Here is a 21994-nt window from a genome sequence, read left to right on the forward strand (position 1 = left end):
TTCTAAACTGGAATATTACTGTCATCTGTAGTAAAATACTAAAGTAGTAGACAACACAAGAAATAGCAAGCCTAGCACAGTTTGATAAAGTAGCTAGTCTAATGTTTCTGTTACTCTTATTACAGCTGCAACAAAGTTGAATGAATTTGGTCCCTGAGAGAGCTCTGCCTTTTGCAGCAATTTAAGCATTTTCCACATTGGTAATGGTTTTCTTACACTCTTCATCTGTAGTAAAATACTAAAGTAGTAGACAACACAAGAAATAGCAAGCCTAGCACAGTTTGATAAAGTAGCTAGTCTAATGTTTCTGTTACTCTTATTACAGCTGCAACAAAGTTGAATGAATTTGGTCCCTGAGAGAGCTCTGCCTTTTGCAGCAATTTAAGCATTTTCCACATTGGTAATGGTTTTCTTACACTCTTTTTAGACATCTCTAAGATTTTGTCATCAGCCTGGCAGAGATTTTTTTATATGATGACTTAGCATTGTTTGATCTGTGGCTTTTATTCAAGAGTACAAGATTCACATAAGCAGAGGTAATTCCTTCATGTGGAGTGAGTAGTTCAGGGTTCTTGCTTGCACAGCTTCCTTTGCAAAGGCCTTAACTTACTCTGAGATCTTTCTGGTGTGTGTCATCTTCATGTATCAGCACTTGTCAGCATGTATGTACAAACAGGTTCTTATTTGTGGAATCATTGGCTTCATTAGAATTTTACACTGTTTTTATTAAGACTTCACTGTGTAACGTACTCAAGCTAAGTTCACTTATATAGTTATACTTAGAAATGTCCCTGCAGAATTTATAGTTGCTTTTGTCTTGTCTTCCATGAGATCAACTTACAATTACACAGCAAGGAGATGTCGCAGGAAAACATTTTCGTATTCTTAGTAAGTCAACTGAATGGTTTGTCTATCATCTGTTTCCCTTTCCTCTTTTATAATCTCAAGATTCAACTGAAGTTGGAGATAGTTTCTCCTTATTGGAACACTTCTGTCACGCAAGTCCTTCTAGATCTAGGTTGGGTCACCATTATGGTTAGCCAGCTTGGACATCCTTTTCCAGTATCTGTGTAGTCAAATCATGAAAGAAATGTCTAATATATTCACTGTGGCGTTGAGTGTTCTGGTGTGTGACTCACTTTCAGAGTTTTCTGCATAGTCTTATCTCTTAGGATTTTGCCTTGGCTTCTCTGATCCCATATGTTTCTTGATTCACATAGCCAGTCTCAGGGTGCTACTGATTTTTTTCAAAATTTTTTTGGTATATAGACTTTTCTGAGCATGTTACTGCACTGGTAGCACTTAGTGAAGAAGTTTGAGCCTGTGTAAAATCATCACCCTGTTAGTTCTATTTCCTAACAGTTTTTCATAAAAGACTTAATGTTCTCACTAAGTATGCGTTGTTCAAAATCATAATTTTGCAGATTGAGTGGCTTTATATTTTTTCTGTCAATTTTCAGTTAAGTATTCTATAAATATACTTTTCAGAATCTGATCATCAGTCAGATGAAAATCAAACTCAATAGCATCATTGGACTATATACTTTTTTTCCAAGTTAGTTTGGAATATGTGGACAGTCTTAGAAGGTTGTTTCTCCCTTAGTGCAAGCCTGAAGATACCTTGTCTAATACAGACACTGCTCCAGCTGTACCTGCTCTGTAGTGGCCTGATTAGAACTCCACACATGAGGAAAGGAACCAAATGCTAGAAGCTTTTTATTAGGTTAAAGAATTGTTAGATACATCGGGGTTTGTGAATTGATTGAGAGAACAAGCAAGGTAGGAATTGGGAAGATGTGCTCAAATATGCTGCTGGCACCATGCAATTAGAGGTTGGTTCCTGCAAAAACCTAAGGCATTGTATTAAATTTGTTTTGGTGTATTTAGCTCTGCGTGAGAAGAGAACAACTGTTGTTGCACAGCTGAAGCAGCTTCAAGCTGAAACGGAACCTATTGTCAAGATGTTTGAGGATCCAGAGACTACGAGGCAAATGCAATCCACTAGGTAATTTCTAACATAATTTATCATGGCTTGTTGGTACCTCTCAGGTGTTGATGATAGGAAGTCTTTCTTTGTAGTCACTACACAGACAGATTTTTTTTCTAGCCAATATTTAAATAGTATTTGTGGTCAGGTTTGGACACAATTTACTCCTCAGTGCTTATAACTGCTGTGCTAAAGGCATTTGTATTCTTAATGTTCATGAATCAGCATGGGACAAGTGACAGTCATCATTCACTACAGTCAAATCATGGCCAAGATTGGTTTTGAGGAGGTTGGAGAGCTTTTTATTTGGGGTGCCATCTTGGTCTGGGAGGCATCCTTTCAGCCTCAGCACATATTTCGTTCAGGACTCCTGTCCTTTTCCCCCTTACCCTCCCTCACCCTTCAACTGTTCCAACTCGTAATAGTCTGTTTAAGATGCATCCAGTTTCTTCTAAATTTGCTTATGGGAGTAAAAGTAGAATGGGTTTGTCTGCACATTATATTGAGGTCTATGAGAATTTTGTCATGGTTAAGCTTGAGTTGGGCTCTGCAGGAAAGAATTCAGCTGTAGTCACTGAGGAGTGACTGTGCCCCTTCAGCAGTTGGGTGGGCAGGTATTTGCTTAATAATAAAGTACTGCTTGTTGCCTCTACCTAGGAAACGTTGTTATTACTGTTGTAAATGTGTGTAACGAACTCTGGAATGTTAATTAGATCCTTTCTGCAGCCTTAACTGCCCTAAGATTTCAAGTAGAGCATATTGCATCATCATGTTGGCTGAACTTGGGTTTGAAGGTGAAGCCTGTACTTGGGTATATTGTTGGCAAGCTTTATGCATCTACTGATACAGAAGGCTGTAACATTAATTCTGGAATTTTCTTAGGAAAATATTGAATGCACCAACTCTCTAGTCCGTGGCATGTTCTTGATGGGCGTACCCTTGTTTGGGGGGGAAAAACCTCTGAAGAATATGGGTCCTTGAAGGGAGAGGAACTTGATTGGAATTTACTCTTTGTTTTAAATACAGATGATCATCTTTTTATCTTTCCCCTGTTTTTTCTCCATAGCGTTTTCTCCACATTGCTTTCAGAATTTGTTATAGTCTAATTTAGAACTCAGTCCGTGCCGAATTGGTGAGGTGCAATGTATGTTCTCAATGCACGCATGAAACAAGATGTCAGTGGAAATCGTGAAATCTGTTAGCTGTCCAGCATGTCAGAATAAGTTTATTTTCTATACTGTTATCACCAGAATGTACTTAAGCTTCTGCTGTAAAAAGAATTAACTAAGCAATCTGCCTTTGTATCTGATTTCAGAATGGATATTCATGTCAGATCATTACATTAAGAAAAGGAATTGCATTTGCTTATGACTTGGGGTTATGCAAAGCCAGGAGCCACTTGGAAGTATAGCATTGAAAGTGAATAGGCCAATTACCATTAGTTTACTGCCTTGAAGTGGCAAACTGGGACTATCTTAAAGACTTATTGATACACCACAACTCTTCAAATCTGATTGAACAACTGATCCATGGATAGAGATCTTGTTCAATTCTTGCTTTGCCTTTGGTCAGTTTTTGTAAAAATACTTTGCCTAGGAGAAAATTCAAGTACTAGAATTTCTTGGGAAGTGTATTCTGTTACTTGACCTTTGATTCGCAGAAGCTGGTCAGCAGAATTTACTCCAGATTGGAAATTCCCTGTTTGGGTGCAAGAGATACAGCCAATACATATATGGAATATAATTTGCCTAGTGCTGTAGAATGTTAGCCCTACTACTCATGTGCAGCAAATTTTGTTTTAGAACTGGGATGTGATTTTTGTTTGCAAATGTCTAGAAACTTCTCAGCTCTGAAATGCTGCTCTTGGTTATTGGCTCAATGTTCTAATGCAGATTATTGGGGTTCGCTAGTAATGGGTAGAATTGGGCTGAAAGATGTCCATTTTTCTAAATTTGAGTAGTGTTCTGTAGGTGGTAGAAAGCAACTTTTCATTATTCGGCTTTTCTGCTGATGATTTGGAATCTTTAACTGATTCAGAGTTGCATATTATCAGGGCTTTAGATGATGGCTTTTGGTCTATGACAGTGCTGTCTGGGAGATAGTAGAAGATGATGTGTAAAGGAGACGGCAGGAGGAAATTCTTTCAGTAATAAGCCAAAACACTTCACTTGTTTTCTAAGCAACTGTTGGAGAATATTTACTTTAAAATTACAGAGATTATTTAATTGCTTTCACAAGTGTTACTGGAGATTGTCATTTTTAGCTCACTCGGCAGTGTGCCATTTCCCTGTAGAGTCTTATATCGTAAGTTCTAATTAAACTCACATCTTTGCAGTCAGTTGATTTCAGAGTAAATGGGAAAATACTCCCTTGCATACACTTTCTACTGTACCTTTGTCCCAAGGAATTTATAGCTTAATGCTCTCCTTTTCACCTAAATCCTGTGTACGTATTCTAGCAAACATGAGTTCCCATGCATTGTCCAACTTGTCTTTGCCATGTGATTGACTGAAGTGTGAACGTACAGAAGAGATGAAGTGGTGGGTAGCTACACGTGTAGAAACACACCCAGGGGATTGGGGTCTGGAGAATAGAAAAAGTGTCATTAATTCTTTCTGTGGTGTAGAAAGGCAGTCCCTGCAAGTGGAAATGCCAAACTGACAGTACTTACCTTTCAACTATGAATATGGATTCACCTGTGGTTCTTGTTGCCAGATGATTCTAGCATAGTTTGAATGGAATTCTTAGGACATTAAAAGCTGGTGTGCTAAAACTTGACTGTAAAAGCTGCTCAAGATCCATGCAGAGACTGGATAAATTATTCACTAGGTTATCCATTGTTTAAAAATAGGTATCTAAAGTCCTGTGGTCATTAGTATGAGACTTATTGGTGGTAATTAATTTCATGCTTGCCTGCTGGAGGCTTGAACTTATTTGATTTAGATAATATTGCTTGTCCTTTTATTATTCATGTTGAATAAAAACTAAACTTCAAAGATGTGATCATGGGTGAATCAGACACTCAGAACTTACTAGTATGGTTTTTTTATAGTTTTGTGTTCTGCAGGTATTTGCTGTGCTAGAGGTATTCTTGCTAAGCACTGTGTCTCAGTGCTAACTGGGATAAGTTTTCTTTCTATTTCTATTTACTTTAGTCCTTGACATTTTTTTCTTGTCTCCTGATAAAATGAAGGCTGTCTGGAGTAACTGCTCCTGCATTAGAACACGAGAATGGGAAGAGCTGTAATTCAGAATTTAACTTTGGTACTGAAAGCTAAGGATGCTATCAAATTTAAAATAATCTGCCGCCCTTTCTTAACTGTAGTTATTCTTTAGGTGGCATTCTTTATTTAAAATCAGAATAATTTAAATATTTTGCAACTGCTTAATGGCACTTGAGGAATAGATGCCTCTATTTCTGCATTTGCTTTTGCACAGCCAGTGGAGGAGTATCACTTTAAATTTATAATAAATTTTGTGTATTTTACCCTTAACATTGTGTTGCATTGTATAGTGTGTTGCATGGTGACTATCAGTTTGCTTTGTACAAACAGCACTTTCTGTCGTTTTATTATAGAGATGGTCGGATGCTGTTTGACTATTTAGCTGAGAAGCATGGGGTAAGTGTTTATCTGTTTGAATTCAGTTTCAGGTATCTCCACCCAACCTCCCTCACAGCTGACAACTCAGAGCAATTATGGACAAGCATTTTGCCCTGTCTCCTGTCAGTGTAGCTAACAGGCAGAATTCCTAATACTAACATACTTAATTTGAATGCCTTTGAGCTTCTAATTTTCATACAGACAAAAATAAAGCTGAAACTTAATGTTAACTGCATCATTGTAACTAAGAAGTGCTTTACTTTGTAATACAGAATTTTACCTTTTCCCAGTATTGGTATGATCTTTCATTCCATGGCATGGGATTGAAAGTACAGTAGTTTTCTGTTGTCTGTCCTGTGTATCATGTCTTTCGCAAAACTACTTCCTTCAAAAGTTATTCATTAACAAAACTGGCTTGTCACAGCATGTTTGTTTTTTATAGTGAATAAAACCTCTTTTCGTGTTCCTTTTCAGTTTAGGCAGGAGTACCTAGACACACTCTACAGGTATGCAAAATTCCAGTATGAGTGTGGTAATTACTCAGGAGCTGCAGAATATCTCTACTTCTTTAGGGTTCTGGTAAGTTTGGAGTGTTTGTTGGCTTGGGATTTAGTTTTGTGGTTTGGTGATTTTTATTTTTTTTTCCAATTAAATACTTAATTGAGTAAATTGTCTGTATTAATTCTTAGAATGTTATACTTTTGAGCATTTTGAAGCAGTTATTGTGCACTAAAGTTGACAGTAATTGTTAATAGTCATCATTATTGTCCAGCAATTCTATTTGTTCAGGCTTAGTTCAGAATTGTTCTGCAGATTTCTAGGTCTTGTGGTAACATTAATTATGGAATACAGTGAAATGAATACTTGTTCTTGTGCACAGATGTAATCAACAGTAGTGAAAAGCTTGCAGGTGGATTGAATGTAATTGGTGGTAATGGTGATCTGCCAGCTTCTCATCTGATCTCTCATCTGCTTTCTCTTGAATTTTTGTGATGGATTTAAGAGTATAAGTCATCTGCCTAGGAAGTGTAAACAGCTTAAATGAGAAATGTAGAACCAGATCCATCGTCTCTCAGCAACTCTTTTCATGTCGTTGTAATTCATATCACTTGTTACTGCTGGGAGTGAATTTTGAGAATGAAGATTTAGTGTCTTGTAAGAATCTCAACACAGTAAATTTATTGTTGGTGGTCAGTGAATGCTCTGTTTAACAAATGGAAATTTAAGGTAACTGCTTGAAAATCCAGATACTGTAGCTAGAACAGCTGCAGTAGCTAAAAGCAGTTATTGTGAGTAGCTAACTGTAATGATGTGATTTGGAACCAGCACAGAGCATGTGAACCTCTCTACTAAAAGTCTCTGCTAAACTGGCACCTTGGTTGCCTGGAATATACACAGTTTAGAAGTCAGTGTCTCGTGGGTATGTGGAGTGATTGCTGAAAACAAGTAGAGCTTCATACATTGACATTTGCTTCTTGCTGTCTAATTTCTAATCCTAACTCTCTGAAAAACTGCTGGAGTCCTGTGACTGACTAAAATTTTAAGAAGAAATTGGGAAATGTATTTTTAAGCAGAAGAATAGGCTTTAGCATAGAAATGAGTTGAATTCTCAGTCTAAATTTTGATGCTAAAGCTGACTTTGTGTTATAGGTTCATTTTATGTGCCAAGAGGGGAAATTAAAGTTGCATATGTAGGTTTGTGGGCAGCTGTCCTTAATTCTTCATGCCTTAATTCTAGCCTTATATTATGTTCTTGTATGTCAAGTAAATAATTTCAAAAACCGAAGTACTGGTTTTGTGCTGCTAATAGCTTGGTATAGGACTTTTGTTACTAATTCTGATGGGAGAAGATTTGTTTAAAGTTCTGTGTGATGAAACATAATCTATGAAAGAACTATTGTAACCGGTCTGAGAACAGAATTTGACACTGTGAATGACCTAGTGTAATTCATTCCTGTATAAAACTAACACAGCTTGACCTTAGGACTACCCTTCCAGGAAACAGATTCGCTGCTGCAGAGTGGCAGTTTTCCTGGACATTTCTGTAACAAGTATGCTTTTGAGCATGGGACTGAGCATAGAACAAGTTTGAATACTGGCCTTTTTAAGGTGGTTACCTACTATGATGAGTTCTTTAGTAACCTGTTTTGTAATACCCTTGCTTTAGTAGTTTGGAAGCATTTTATATGGTGTAAGAAAAATAAACGTAGAACTGGTGTATTGTCTGGTGCTCAGCCGTTTCACTTTTTTTTCTTAACTTAAACTGCAGCAGCAATGGAGCTTTGTCTCACTTCGACAGGATTTTCTAGTTTTTACTTCAGAAGTTTCACTGCTGTCTTTAAGAAAAGCAGGTTAGGCATAGAAAAAAAGTACTTAATTTGGAAAGTTTGGACTATGCGAATTTGATGTCTTGTAAATGAAGAATACTGCCAGAAAAATACCTTTCTTAATTTTTAAAGTAAATGGTAATTTAAAAAATGATAGTATTAAGTGTGTGACTTTGTTGCTGATGTTGAAAATAGGTTCCAGCAACAGACAGAAATGCATTGAGCTCTCTTTGGGGAAAACTGGCATCTGAAATCCTGATGCAGAATTGGGATGCAGCCATGGAAGATCTCACAAGACTAAAGGAAACAATAGATAATAATGTAAGTAAAATCTTTGTCATATTAATAAGCTGACAAATTAGAGGTGTGAGTATTCAAGTTTTACGATAAATCACTTGCAGAGTTGTTCAGGAACAGTTTATCAGCTTTTCACTAGATAATTTCTTAATAGTGGAAGAGACAAAGGATGCTTGTGAAGAAATAATGTAAGCATTCTTCAAATTACTTGCTTCCCTCTTACACCTTAGAAGTTCTCAGGTATATTTTCAAATCTATTTCAAATAAACAACAGTCTTAAGGATGAATTTGAGGGGAAGATACATTGTGTGAAATTGCTTACATTTCAGAAACTATTAATGTTCTATAAGGCATAAAATGCATGTAAATAAATCATGTTATTCTCTCATGAAAACCATACTTTTGACAGAAAATGCCAGGCAGTTTATTTTTGTAAATAGTTTTCAGCCAGTTCAGCTTTATTACCAGCTCCTGAGTTCCGATGAGCACCAAGAACATTAGGGGAGAGCGGGGCTGCAGTACTCATTCAGAGCAACTGAAGGTATTAGGGACTTGCCAGACGTCTTTGCTCATGGGGCTTCACTGGCCTTGTCTGAAATGTGAGAGTTCTACCCTTCTGAACCAGAGTCTTGGAAAGGTGTTTGGTGTTTTGTTTCTACGTGTCCCCAAATCATTCCTTGTCTATGTGGTAGATAACTAATGTTAGCAAATTTTCTTTAGTAATTTTGTCATCTTGATGATTCTATATTGTCATAATAGACTATCTGAGGTAATCACTAAACTCCCAAGGTCTTTTAGAATAGGATCATACTATTGATTTGTCATGCTCTTTGAAGTGATGATTACTTGTTACGTCACTTCATTCTCGACACGCTGCTTTGCAATCTGTTTGAAGTGCTGCTGAAGTTTTGAGCTAATACAGAAACTTAAAGCTGAACCCTTATTTGTGCGTTATCAGCTGGTTTAATTGAAGATAATTGCATTCTTATTTCTTGGCTGAAAATGATTATGATGTTTCATCCATTGTCTGATGGTGTATAGTCAGAAAAGCTCTTTGTGAGGTTTTAGGAAGAAAGTAAAGCTCAAAAGCTGGAGAAGCCAAGTAGTTTCTCAGATCACATTTGAAGAGGCAATACAGCAGACAAAATTCGGGATTAAAAAGGGGTCTAATAACTCAGTTTAGTATGGTGGCCTTGGTTAACTAAAATCTGCTCTTGTCGTTACGGAATGCAAATTTTGGCAAGCTATTTGGAATATAATATCGGAAAATTGGTTGTAACTTTGAGTAGATTTTTCCTTGAGGTGACAGGTTAAAAATTTGGAGGTCAAACTCAGCCTGAGAGTGGTGACAGTTACAAGGAGCTAGTGGAAAATCACAAATTTTCAAACAATTACAGGTTTCCATGGATTACGGTTCAAGCAAACTTTGGGTTTTATTTGACTTGTGTCAATGTTATGTTTTCTTCTAGTCTGTCAGCTCTCCCCTGCAGTCTCTTCAGCAAAGAACATGGCTCATCCACTGGTCTTTGTTCGTGTTCTTTAATCATCCTAAAGGGAGAGACAATATCATTGACCTTTTTCTCTACCAGCCACAGTAAGTTGTGTAGTACTGTGTGGGGGTCTTTAAATCAAAATGAAGGCAGGTGATAATTGTGCAGCCAAACTCATCAGGCTTAGGGCTGCAGGGGAAGATACTGTTCTATTTGATTTTACAAAAGCTATTTAAGAAAGATTCTTAAGGAAAATCTGAGACTGAAAATGAACACTGCATCTGTTTGGGAGAGGACTGACATATATTTAGATCTAGGAGCCTCGAACAGCTTAACACTGAAAAATTAGAGAATATCCTGAGTTGGAAGGGACGCACAAGGATTGAGTCCAACTCCTGACTTCATGCAGGACAGCCCTAAGAATCACACCATGTGCTTGAGAATATTGTCCAAATGCTTCTTGAACCCTGGCAGGCTTGGTGCTGTGAGCACCCTGGGAAACCTGTTCCAGTGCCCAACCACCTTCTATCAGGCCCATAGATTTGTAGGGATATAGCTGGAGCAGCAAGTCCCACACAAGTTTGAGATTGTCTTTTAAGAAGTTTATGAATCTTGCAGTCAAGGTCACCCAAACCCATCAGCAGTGTTGAACACTGAGGCAAAGAAAGCATTAGATGTCTCTGCTTTGTCTCTGCCCCTGTCTGTGAGTTGACCATTCTCATCAACTAATGGGACAGTGTTGTTTCTGGTCTGCCTTTTGCCTCTACCATAGAAGTTGTAAATTTTGCTCTCCTTCTAGTACCTGATTGGAGGTGATATATTAGAGGAGAATAGTACTAAATAAAAGCAGTTGAAATTTTTGCATGATGTTCCCAGTATACTGGTAATTTGTACTGGGCTTTTTTTGCCTCTTCTTTGTTTCATAGTTTGTGTTGTGAGGCTTTTAAATTTATGATTTATCTGTGTAAATACGGGCTAATTTATTGAACAGTCGAACACAGAAGTTGCAGGCTTGGATGACAATATGAAAAAGGACTTCTTATGGTTCTGTGTGCCTGTGCAAACCCCTTTGGTGAAATCTGTAGCTGACAGCTTAGGCCAATGTTGACCTGAACTTAGCATATGTGAAGTTCTTTTGCAGTGCTATCCCTTTTCTTCTCTCCAGAGCACTCTCTTCCCCCTGCTTCCCTCCTTCTTCCCCATCATCCCCAAAAAGATGATCACAAGATTAACAAAAGTAAATCATCCTGTATTTGAATAAATGGTCAGTCATAAGCTCTGGTATTGTATTGCATAAAAGATGCATAAGCTATTTATTGCTAATACTGTTTTGATGAAAAATTGCATTATCTGAGCTTTATCTGTATTTGTTCTTCCTAGGTATCTTAATGCAATTCAGACAATGTGCCCACATATCCTCAGATACCTGACTACTGCAGTCATAACAAATAAGGATGTTCGGAAACGCAGACAAGTGCTGAAAGATCTAGTCAAGGTTATTCAGCAGGTAATAACTTAGTCATAACTTTCTTCTAATAATATTTCTGGCTTAGGATAGCTTATTTATTTTGATACTTGCTTCCTGTCATTGAAGTACCTTTTCACTGAAGTAAAAGCACATCAGTCATTGGGAGGGCAGAATGACTTTTTCCTCCTTTCATGTAAGTGAACAATGAGTACAGGAAGAGTATGCACTCAATTTTGATTTTCTGTATGATTAAATATAGAAAATTCAGTGAGATGTGAAATGGCTTTGGATCTGATTCTTGTTTTTCAGGCATCCCTACAAGGAATTCTGTGAATAAGGGTTCTTTCTTGCATTTCAGAACCACTGAACTGTGTGTGTTAATTTGTCTTCATGTGCATTTTCTTGAAAATGTTTGTCTTGACAGTTATATGAGAATGTAGAAATAGACCAGAGCAATAAAAGAATTGTGTCTGATAGCAATCAAGGGAGTTATGGCCAAGATTTTTATCTGAAATCAGCATGCAGCTTGTATACAAGCCATAATGCTTCAAATACTGAGTGATGGTAACATTGTGAGTGATAAACATGGGGTGTTCTTGAAAATACCATCTTTGGCTTTGGTTTTGAAATGCCTCAGATTTATTTCTTAGTACTCTTCTACTCTGTATGATTCACTGTATTACATCATCATGTAGTAGGGGTTTTATAGATTTGAAAGCAGATCATCCAGGGTAACTACACATAGTAGGCTGATTGCTGGTATTGAACTGATAGGTAAGGAGTTTGTTCATCTCTATTAAATTTAAAGGATAACCAAGACTATTTTGCGTAGTGGATGTTAATTACATGGTTAACAAGTACAATTTTGATGTGAAAACATACACCTTTACTGCTGAATTTTAAACCCAAATAATGAGACTGTAAATAATTTTTTGTGGAAGGAAAAGTAGAAAGAGTAATAAAATAAGAAAGAATAATAAAAATAAAGAAAAATCTCTCAGTTTCCTTAATCTGCTGATTTTACTGTACACTGAAGCAGATATTGACAAATACTGATTTAAGCTGTCTTAAAATGTGCATCAAAGACATGTAAGAGGATTTTTAATTACACCTGAATTTACACAGTTGTATATAAGATCTAATGTTGTCTCTGCCTGGTAGTTGAGAAAGTTGAGTAACTTCTTGAATGCTGAAATAAACTGAAGCATTTTGTGTACAGAAAGTAGCTTTGTTGTGAGCTATGTTGTCCATGTAAATCAGTCATTCAGTTGGAAGTATGAAGGCTTTGGCACTGGAGTACTCCTTGAAATCAATTTAGGAAGTTCTACTGTATTTTAAGAAATTAGGAGGTTTAATCCAGAACCAGCTCTAGTCTCTGACACTTGCTAGCCCAAAGATTGCAGCATTAAATGCTGAAGGTAAAACTACACTTCTGGTTGTTTGACCAGACTACTGGGAGGAAGCACATTTATGCAGCTTTTATAAGAGGTTTCAGGAAGTTTTTTTAAGGTGATGTAGGTGATGTAGGGACCTGTTTCCATTCTTAAATTTTTTTGATGAATATAGGGGATTCCCAACTGACTGTGTGGCTCTGATTTCTAATAGTGTTTCTAATCTTTTTTGTCAGGAGTCCTACACATACAGGGACCCTATCACCGAGTTTGTGGAATGCTTGTATGTAAATTTTGATTTTGATGGAGCACAGAAGAAGCTGAGAGAGTGTGAAACAGTAAGACTTTGAACGTTTTTAAGAATCCTTTTGCTTTAAGTGAAGACCTCTAAAATTCACAATGGCCAGCTAGTTTGTTTGAAATGGTGTTTGATTACATTGCCAGTGTTTTCTGATGAACTTTAATTGGTGGTTGTGTGGTGCTGGGTTTTTTTGACAACTTGTGTCATAACACTTAAAGAAGATATACTGGTAATGTTATAACTTTAAAGTTGTATTAAAGAAGTTCTAGAACAAGAAGTGAATAGGTAATCAAGCATTTGGCTGAGCTTCAACTTTTCCATTAGTGTTTGAGAAATGCTTGAAGAAAAGCTTGGATTTGCCTTTTGTTGTGAAAGATAAAGCATCCTGGAGTAGTAGGGGTGAGAAGTAACATGAAATAACATTGGGATAGTTAAATACATATTTTTCGAAATTTCTTAGTTAATCTACTGCAAACCTTTGAAGATACCTAACATTTGGGTTGAATAGTGTAAAAGTTAGTATTTCTAACAGCTGAACACTAGTACCAATTCATACAGCCCCTGGTTGGGCTTTTGTTTCATTAGTCATGTGAGTGAACAGAAGACTTATAATCATCTTCGCTGTGTTGGGATGGCGGTTGTGTAACGTGAACTTTTTGTAGGCACTCTTGCACTACTAAGTAAGCTGGTTTGCATGAGAAGGAGAATGCTGATCAAACTGCAGACTGAGAGAAGAATCCTACAGCATGAGGGGGGAGTCCAGTTTTGTGTTGAAGGACTCTTCAGTATAATTATGACAGCAGTAGACCTTGTTTCCTTCTTGAGTCAGACCTCGGTGATGGTGTTAACATGCGGTTTAAATTTAGCAAACTGCAGAATACTGAATGTTTTTGCTAATCTGTAGCTTTTTCTCCACATCTTGGAATATAGTAAGAATGTTTAGGTGAAATGTTTGTTATCTTAGTGACAGCGTCTACCAGTAAATTACTGCTTCCTTGTTTGTTCTCACTGTTCCCTTTTTCCTTACACTTGCAGGTGCTGGTGAATGATTTCTTCTTAGTGGCATGCCTTGAGGACTTCATTGAGAACGCTCGTCTCTTCATATTTGAGACTTTCTGTCGCATCCATCAGTGTATCAGCATTGGGTAAGAGAACTTCTTAATTTATCAGTTCAGAAAAATCAGTCACGGATGACAGTTTGGCAAACAGGGTAACCTTCAATAGCAAAATATTCGTTTGTCAGATAAACCAAAATTCTAGCTGAAATGTAATTTGGAGAGTTGTCGTTCTAGTTTTATAGATCCAGTGTGATATACCTAAAGTACAGCAATCATATTTCAAAGTGGAATTCTTGTGTTTAACTTTAAAACCAGTCTCTGTACCACCCCCAGCCCCCAGACAAGCAGTGCTTTCAAGATAAAACTTTCTCATGGTGTTAAGTTGGATCTCTACTGGGTTTAATATGAACTTTAATATCTTCTGTCACCAGTGTCCAGGTGTCTGAATTTGGAGTATGCATATGGATCTGGAGTGTTAATATTAAGTAAACACAAATTGCAAATACAGTAATTGCTTAACCTTATTTATATTGGGTAGATACTTAACCATGTCTGTCGTACAGGTATGTGCTTTCAAAATTAATAGAATTGTATTGCTTTTTTCATTAACGAAATAGAAGGCATTGCCTGTGGCACAAAGTGAGTGATCCAGCTGTAAGAAAACAGGTTTTTTTAAATTTTATTAATGGAGACTTTCCAAATGCATCAGCTTCAGCACTTCTCTTGTAAAAAAACTAAGCAGGAAGATGTTATGCTTGTTTGAGATCACTTTCCACTTGACCTTTTCCCACATTTCCCCCTATTTCCACATCCTTTAAATTAGAAAGGAAAAAGCAAAGTGAAAAACTGAATGCTAAAATAAATGGTAGAGAGACAGCAGAAATGAAGGCTGTTAAATCTATCAAGTTCAATGGAGTCCTGTTACCAACTTGCATCCAGAGCAAGTGTGTGCATCTAGTCCTCTGAGGAAGTGATTTAACACTGCTTGATTTCAAAAGAAAAGGGCTTGGGAGAAAACTGTCGTTAGTTTTGCAAGTTTATTGAAAAGATTGGGGTTTTTTCTGGTTGGGTATAGTTGGAGAAAGGACCAAGATTCTTACTACTGTTAATCTCTGTTGGGTGGTGTGTTTGCCTTAAATGCCTTTGGAAAATATTTTTTAATCCTTTGTATCAGCTTAAAATAGTCTGTGACTTTGATGTAAAAGGCAAACAGTGATGTTAAGCATTTTAATGAGCTGTGGTGTATTGGGTTTTAAGCATAGTCCTAATAGTGAACAGAACTTTCCATACTTACTGTTCATTTTTATAAGAGGGTTAATGCTTCATGTAAAACAACTTTAAGCAGAGTATGGCAGACTTAGGCATAAAGGAGGGTTGAATAAGTATTTGGAAGGAAAAAAATGTAAATGTGGTTCTCTTAGAGTTTCTGAGAATGTAAAACCCAGTAGTGTCCTCCTGTTTCCTATAAATTATTTCTAGTGCTGTGAATGCTGCACATACTCAAGCACAAGTTTTTACTGAAACTACATGTTTACGCTTTTTAACTAGACACTAGATGTCTTCCTAAAAAGTCTGCTTCTCTTACCTGGCTCCAGTCAATGAGCTAGACAGCTGACATTTTTACAAAGAACATAGTTACTTTATCAGTTGTAACTTAAAATGCATACACCCAAATAGACCTGAATTGGTTTGCTGTTTATATTATCATGTTTAATAGGGAGTAATGGATGAAGTGAGTTCTGAATCTGTTTTGGTTAGTTTGATATGTCTGGATATGCTTCATTCTTCTTTTGTACTGCACACACAAGAAAACTATATGAAAGATAGGCTTGTTCATGTATGATGCTGTCTGGAATTCAGTAAACGTGGCTTTTAAGTAAATGAAAACTTAAACATTTGCCACAGCGTGACCCAAATAATTGGAATTTCCTTATGAGGGACAAAAATAATTTAAAGAACTACTTTTGAAACAGTTGTTGGGAAACTACCCTTTGAAATCACCTGTAACTTGAAATGGTAGACAATATTCTTTAAATATTAATAAAATTAACCATTAGCATTCATGATTTCATTAAATTATGGGAGGGATCTTTATTACAGATTTATCATTGTTTATACAACTTTTCTTGCTTCCATTCCTTAGTGTGAATGGTGTTAATATGTATTTGTTAAATCTAAATGTGTCACTATTAGTTGAATTGGTAAACATGTGTGAGGCTAAGCTGTAGGTTGTACCTCCTGACAGTATTAGATATGTATTTTAATAGTGCAATAGGAGAATAGTGGTGGTTGTTAGATAATCAGGACAGATCTTCAGTGCATTTGCTCTGGAAGGATGGAGAATGCTTTTCTGGCACTGTGTGTGGCTTTACCAGGCAAGTATCTCCTTGTGTTACTGCCATGCACTTTGGGTGGTACTGGCTGCTTCAGCATAGCCTGTGAGGAGACTCTAAAATGGAACCCAGTTGCCACAAGTGCTGGAGTAAGGTCATCTCTTGCATCAAAGGTGTGATGAAGTTTTAGGTTTTTAATAGATTTATTTTTTTATTCACTTAGAGATAGTTTTTACCTGATAGCTTCAGTTACTTTATATAAAAATTCTAAATCCATGTAAATCTCAAAGCTAGAAGTTGAAATAAAATAAGGTTTTCTGTCCTTTTTTACTCTGTCATTTTCATTCCATGATTTGTAACTTTTCCAGATGCTTGTACAGAAAAAAATACCTGTAGAGAGTTGTGTTATTTCTGTCATGTTGCTGCATATATGCTACATGTCCATTCAAATAACAGAATCCGAATCACAGATCCAGTCACGCTGGAGGGGACTACATTGGGTCATCTGGTCCAACTTCCCTGCTCAAGCGGGGCTGTCTTAGAGTACAAATTAGCACAAATTAACACTTTTTAGTTTAGTAAAATTTAGACATAATAGAAAAGGTAGAATTACTTGCTAGGTGTTATAAAATGCTTCATAGTTTCTGGCTTGGAATGTCTAGAAATCTGTGCCTTCTTCCCCTCCAATTACACAGAAACTTTATATTATGGAGAAAGTAAAATATAGGTGCTGTAGGTTGGAAGGACCTCTGGAAGTCATCTGGTTTAATCCTGTGCCAATTACTGCTCTGAGCAGAACCCCCTGCAGTGTTCCATTGTGCTGCTTAAGGCCTTGACTAGTTGATTCTTGACTATCTCTGAGAATGGAGGTTCCACACTTGTAATCCCAAAGCTAGGTTGCTTAATCCCCAGTGTGGTGGCAGTAGTCTTTCTTGTGGCTATCTGGAGGATTTTTAAAAGGATGTTTTTAAAAGAGAAATATGAGAACCACATGCACACATGTTCCTCCAGTTTGTAATTTCTTTAATTTCAAATCAAGTGCTGATTTGGCATGGTAAAGCAATTGTAGTTTTTTTTTCCTATTGAAGTATCTCATGTTCTGCATAGACTGATAATTCCACAAAAATTTACATCTCTATTACCTTCTGTTTTCTGCTGCCTTTATTCTATAGTTATTAATTCAATCTCAGTTCTACTGGAGAAGTAGCAACTGGGGTTGGATTTTAGTTCCTCTGACTTCACCAAGCTCAGACCTTCATTCCCATTTGTTGTGTTATTTTGCTGAAGTAAGTTAGTCTAAGTCCAGTATTTTAGGTTACTTTGGGTTTTTTCTCTTCACCTCACTTCATGCTTATCTGTGAGAAAAAAACGGAATTTGCTTTTATAGTTGGGAGAAGGGTGAGAGGTCAAGACCATATAGTAGAGAAGACTGTATAAAGAAGAGTATATGGATAGTCTAACGAGTTAGATGGGCTAATGATTGATAGATTATAAAGTATTTACTTGAAACAAATAATCATCAAGGAAAAAAAATCACTTTTTCAGTTGCAGAAAAATACGTTTAAGCAAGATCCTGTAAAATGGTGAGAAACTGACCTCTTGTGCAACTGAGTGTAGCCAGCTGGCTTTTTTGTCACATCTGTAGTCCTTACCTCATGTTTGCTACCTTAGTCTGAAAGCTGATGGAGGAATGAGCGTTACAAATGCCCTCTATGAGCCAATTGCCAGCAGGAAGCTAAAGGAGTTAGCTGGAAAGCCACAGGAAATGTTATTAGAAGGAATTATTCCTGGACAAGAGTGCTTGTTTCATTAAGATTTTTCCTTTCTCTATTCTCCCTCACCTTCCTTCCTTAAAACTGCAGGAAGTTTGGGCACAGTGCATCTGTCACATTTTTGATAGCAAGCTCTGTCTCATGGCTCTTCTTTCTGAAACTTTAGAGTGAAGTTTTTTACTAAACATTTTCCTGGCCTAATCAGTCTAAAGTTTCTTGACTGCTGACTGGATTTACATAAGAAAAAAGCAGCTGAGTTGCTCTTTTTATAATAATGATGGTGGTTTTATGTTATGGTGAAATTACTAAAATGTCAATTTTTCGAAGAATGTAGGCAAAGTTTAATAGGATTCTACGAAAATTGTGCAGGTCAAGATTTAAATGCAGTATGGTGTAATTCAGAACCAGTAAGTATTTACTGCAGGATATGAATTTCGTATTTGTAGTATAAAGCAGTGGGGGTGGGAGATGTGCAGGAGTGTATGTATGTAAGCTTTAAAGTCATTTCAGTCAAATGAAAGGAAGCTGCCAAAGCATGTGGTATTTAATGAGTACAAATCTTGGGCTGTGCCAAATTTTGTGTTGGTTTAACTTGTGTTCCATAGTCCCTAGTTATGTTTACCAACATCAGAGAGATTCTGTTTCACCGTATGATACGTTTGTTATCTTTTAGTATGTTGGCAGATAAACTAAACATGACTCCTGAAGAAGCAGAAAGATGGATTGTCAATCTAATTCGAAATGCCCGATTAGATGCCAAATTGGATTCAAAGCTGGTAAGAGTGTACATCAAATCACAGAATCATAGAATGGTTTGGGTTGGAAGGGACCTTAAGGACCATCTAGTTCCAACCTCCCTGCCATGGGCAGGGTCACATGTCACTAGGTTGCTCAGAGCCCCATCCAACCTGGCATTCCAACTGGCAGGGATGTGGCATCCACAGGTTTTCTGGCCAGCCTCGTCCAGTGTCTCGCCGCCCTCACAGTAAAGAATTTATTCCTAATATCTAATCTAAACCTATTCTTCGGTTTAAAGCCAGGCGTATCCAAGTGAATTTGCTGAATTTTTCATTAAATTTCTTTTACATCATGGGCCAAGAAAAAACTGAGTGAAAATTAGAACTTTCTGTTCCTGAATGAAGTGTAGTGGACTTCACTTACTGAGTTTTGATCCTATGGGTAAGATGAGCTGAAAGTTCTGAAAGCAGAGCATTACATTAAAGGCTTTTACATTCTGAGTGATTGTTAAATGTGTTATATCTTTGCTGGTTTCTAGGGCCATGTAGTCATGGGCAACAATGCAGTCTCACCTTATCAACAAGTGATTGAAAAGACCAAAAGCCTTTCTTTTCGTAGTCAGATGTTGGCTATGAACATTGAGAAGAAACTGAATCAGAGTGGTAGATCTGAGGTTGGTATAAGTTACATTTTTCTGAATTCGTGCTATTTTTCATGGGAGATAAACATAACTGCGACCCCGTTCCGTAATTCATTAGACATAACTACTTTTAGTTCTAACACTAGGAATTAAATTGGAAAGGGTTTGCTCTCTTATGGTGTAGTATTGAAAGAAGAATGAATTATGCTTAAGACTGGAACATGATGGGGGAGTTGTGCAAAATCCTAAGTGTTAAATCCATTTAGTGAAATTCTAGAGAATATAATTAAGTCATCCAAAGGTTTAAGTAGAGCCAGTGAAAATGAGGAAGTTGGCAAGAGACCTGGTTTTGCCTCCCTCCACATTACAATATGAGAAGCTTTGTAAGGGAGAACAACACTAATGTGGATGGCTCTGAGGTCTACTAAGGACCCAGTCATATCTCTTTAAAACAAAACACAAAAAACCCCGGAGAAAACAAACCACACAGTAAAAGAGCTTATAAAACATTAAAAGCTTTATTGCCCTTCTTCACCGCTTGGCTGAAATACTGATGGAAGTTGGACAAGCAGTGGTGCAGTAGTTTATTCTGTTACAGGGAAGTCTTGTGAAACTTGTGTGCTATTATTTTCTTTTTAAAATATAGCTGCAAAATTATATTTATATTGGAATCTTCTTGAACTTTTCCATTTTGAAACTACTAGCTTGGAGGACTCAAGATGTACAACTTAATTACAGCATGTGTTTCTGCTGTATCAACACTTGCTTTAAACATACAGGGTATCCTTCACTAATTAGCAGCATTTCCACTTCATAGCCATATATCAGTATTCTAAATTTTTTAGTTAATATCTCTTAAGTTTCATTAATTATTGGATAATATAATAACTTCTTCTAATCCTTTTCTTAGGCACCTAACTGGGCTACTCAAGACTCTGGCTTCTATTGAAAAACTTCTGCAGTGGGGAAAAATCAATTTTATTTGACTAAAAAGCACATAAATATGTAACTTTTTTGAGAAAAGGTAATTATGTGTTAGACCTAACATTATTTGAATAAAATTGGCTACTTCTAACAGTCTGTGTGTGTCTGACTTAAGTTGTATGGGGCTCTTCAGCATCATAGTGTTCTGCAGCATTTTGTATCACACTTGGCAACATAGCAGATGACAGTTCTGCTAGATTAGCTTGTGCCAAAGGATGGTACTGCTCTCTGAACTGTTTGGACTCATGGATTAATATTTTTTGATTATCTATTGCAAATGTTGCATTTAAAATAGCGAAGGGATGTGTAGCCTACATCGTTTGTGAAACCTCACATAATCTACATGTAGAATAATTTATTTGGGTAATTCTCTGTGTTCATGCTTCAGAATTTTTCCTGTTCTAAATCTCATTTTTGATCTTGCCTAGTGTTGTAAACTTTCTGGAGTAGAGCTTTTTGCTTGGGAGGGGCTTTCAAAAGGCTGATGAATGAGCTGCATTTGGTTTAAAGCTTTTATTCTGATATCTGAAATTCTTAAGATTAATGATGCAAACATGAGGGAACAAAACTCTGTTGTTCAACTCTTGGGATTTAAAGGGTGGGTTTTTTTAAAGTTTTTGAGTTTTCAGCTACTGTTTCGTGCTTTCCTGGGTTTCCTTAGCACCTTTGCACTGCAGAACATGCCATAGCATTTTCAGGAGAAAATCAAAGATCCTTTATAGAGTTGTGTGAAGTACAGTGACTGCTCACTGAGATGATTGTGCATATTGGAAAGGAAGAGGCACTAACTGCATAGTTTTGCATTTATGGTTGAGGGGAAGAAATCAGTGGCTCACCTTATTCCAACTGTGTACCTGTTTCCCTCTTCACTCAAGTTCTAGAATTCATCCATGTATGTAAAGTTGTTTTAACATCCCAACCCTCCTGCTTAGTGTCTGAAATTACATGTTGACTGGGAAATTTGAAGCTGAGAGAGCTCAGTAATGTTCAGCCTTAATAAGGTTAAGACCAGGTTTTACTGCTATCTTCAGTCCCTTCAATGGACTGGTCATTAAGGTGCATGGAAACAGGATGAGTGGCAATGGACACAAATTGGAACATAGGAAAATTTGAACTAGGTTTAAGTGGGAGTAAAAGAAATATTTTTTTACCTTGAGGATGATAAAGCACTGGAACCAGTCACCCAGAGAGGTTATGGAATCTCCACCTTTGGAGATGCTCAGTTTAGTAAGTACCTGGCCATCTCCATAGACACAGACCTGCTTTGAGAAGGGAGTTGAACTCTGACCTTCATGTATCCTTGCCAGTCTAAATTAATTTATGAATTAATGTGCTACATTATTATGCATTCTAATAATGTATTTTAAAATATACTTTACTACAGCAGAGTAATGGAAGTGGTTTGCAGCAGGTGATTTAATCTGCAACAGTCTAATCCTGTAATGCTCACAGTTGTGAAAACAGAGTTGGGAGGAAGGGGCAAAAACTGTACCATCGTAACTTAGGTCATAGGTGTACAGGGCATTTGCAGTTCTACCACTGCATAAAGCACTGTAGGAGAAGAGGTAGAACTGGGATATTTGTGGGGTGGGGATATAATTAATAA

The 21994-nt window shown here is 37.0% G+C and overlaps 1 protein-coding gene across 1 annotated transcript in view; it reads left to right on the forward strand.

The window, feature by feature from the left end:
• EIF3E (eukaryotic translation initiation factor 3, subunit E) overlaps positions 1 to 20484 on the forward strand; it is a 21809-nt gene extending 1325 nt beyond the window's left edge. Inside the window, exons 2-12 of the mRNA XM_009078065.1 lie at positions 1888 to 2005; positions 5565 to 5607; positions 6064 to 6168; positions 8112 to 8237; positions 9683 to 9807; positions 11084 to 11210; positions 12799 to 12900; positions 13899 to 14008; positions 18700 to 18802; positions 19303 to 19437; positions 20315 to 20484. Coding sequence (XP_009076313.1) covers positions 1888 to 2005; positions 5565 to 5607; positions 6064 to 6168; positions 8112 to 8237; positions 9683 to 9807; positions 11084 to 11210; positions 12799 to 12900; positions 13899 to 14008; positions 18700 to 18802; positions 19303 to 19437; positions 20315 to 20353 — 1133 coding nt within the window. The 3' untranslated portion in view covers positions 20354 to 20484. The remainder of the gene's footprint in view (positions 1 to 1887; positions 2006 to 5564; positions 5608 to 6063; positions 6169 to 8111; positions 8238 to 9682; positions 9808 to 11083; positions 11211 to 12798; positions 12901 to 13898; positions 14009 to 18699; positions 18803 to 19302; positions 19438 to 20314) is intronic.
• Positions 20485 to 21994: the final 1510 nt, after the last annotated feature.

The sequence above is a fragment of the Acanthisitta chloris genome, unplaced genomic scaffold (genome assembly GCF_000695815.1).
Source record: "Acanthisitta chloris isolate BGI_N310 unplaced genomic scaffold, ASM69581v1 scaffold23267, whole genome shotgun sequence".
NCBI classification, from domain to species: domain Eukaryota; kingdom Metazoa; phylum Chordata; class Aves; order Passeriformes; family Acanthisittidae; genus Acanthisitta; species Acanthisitta chloris.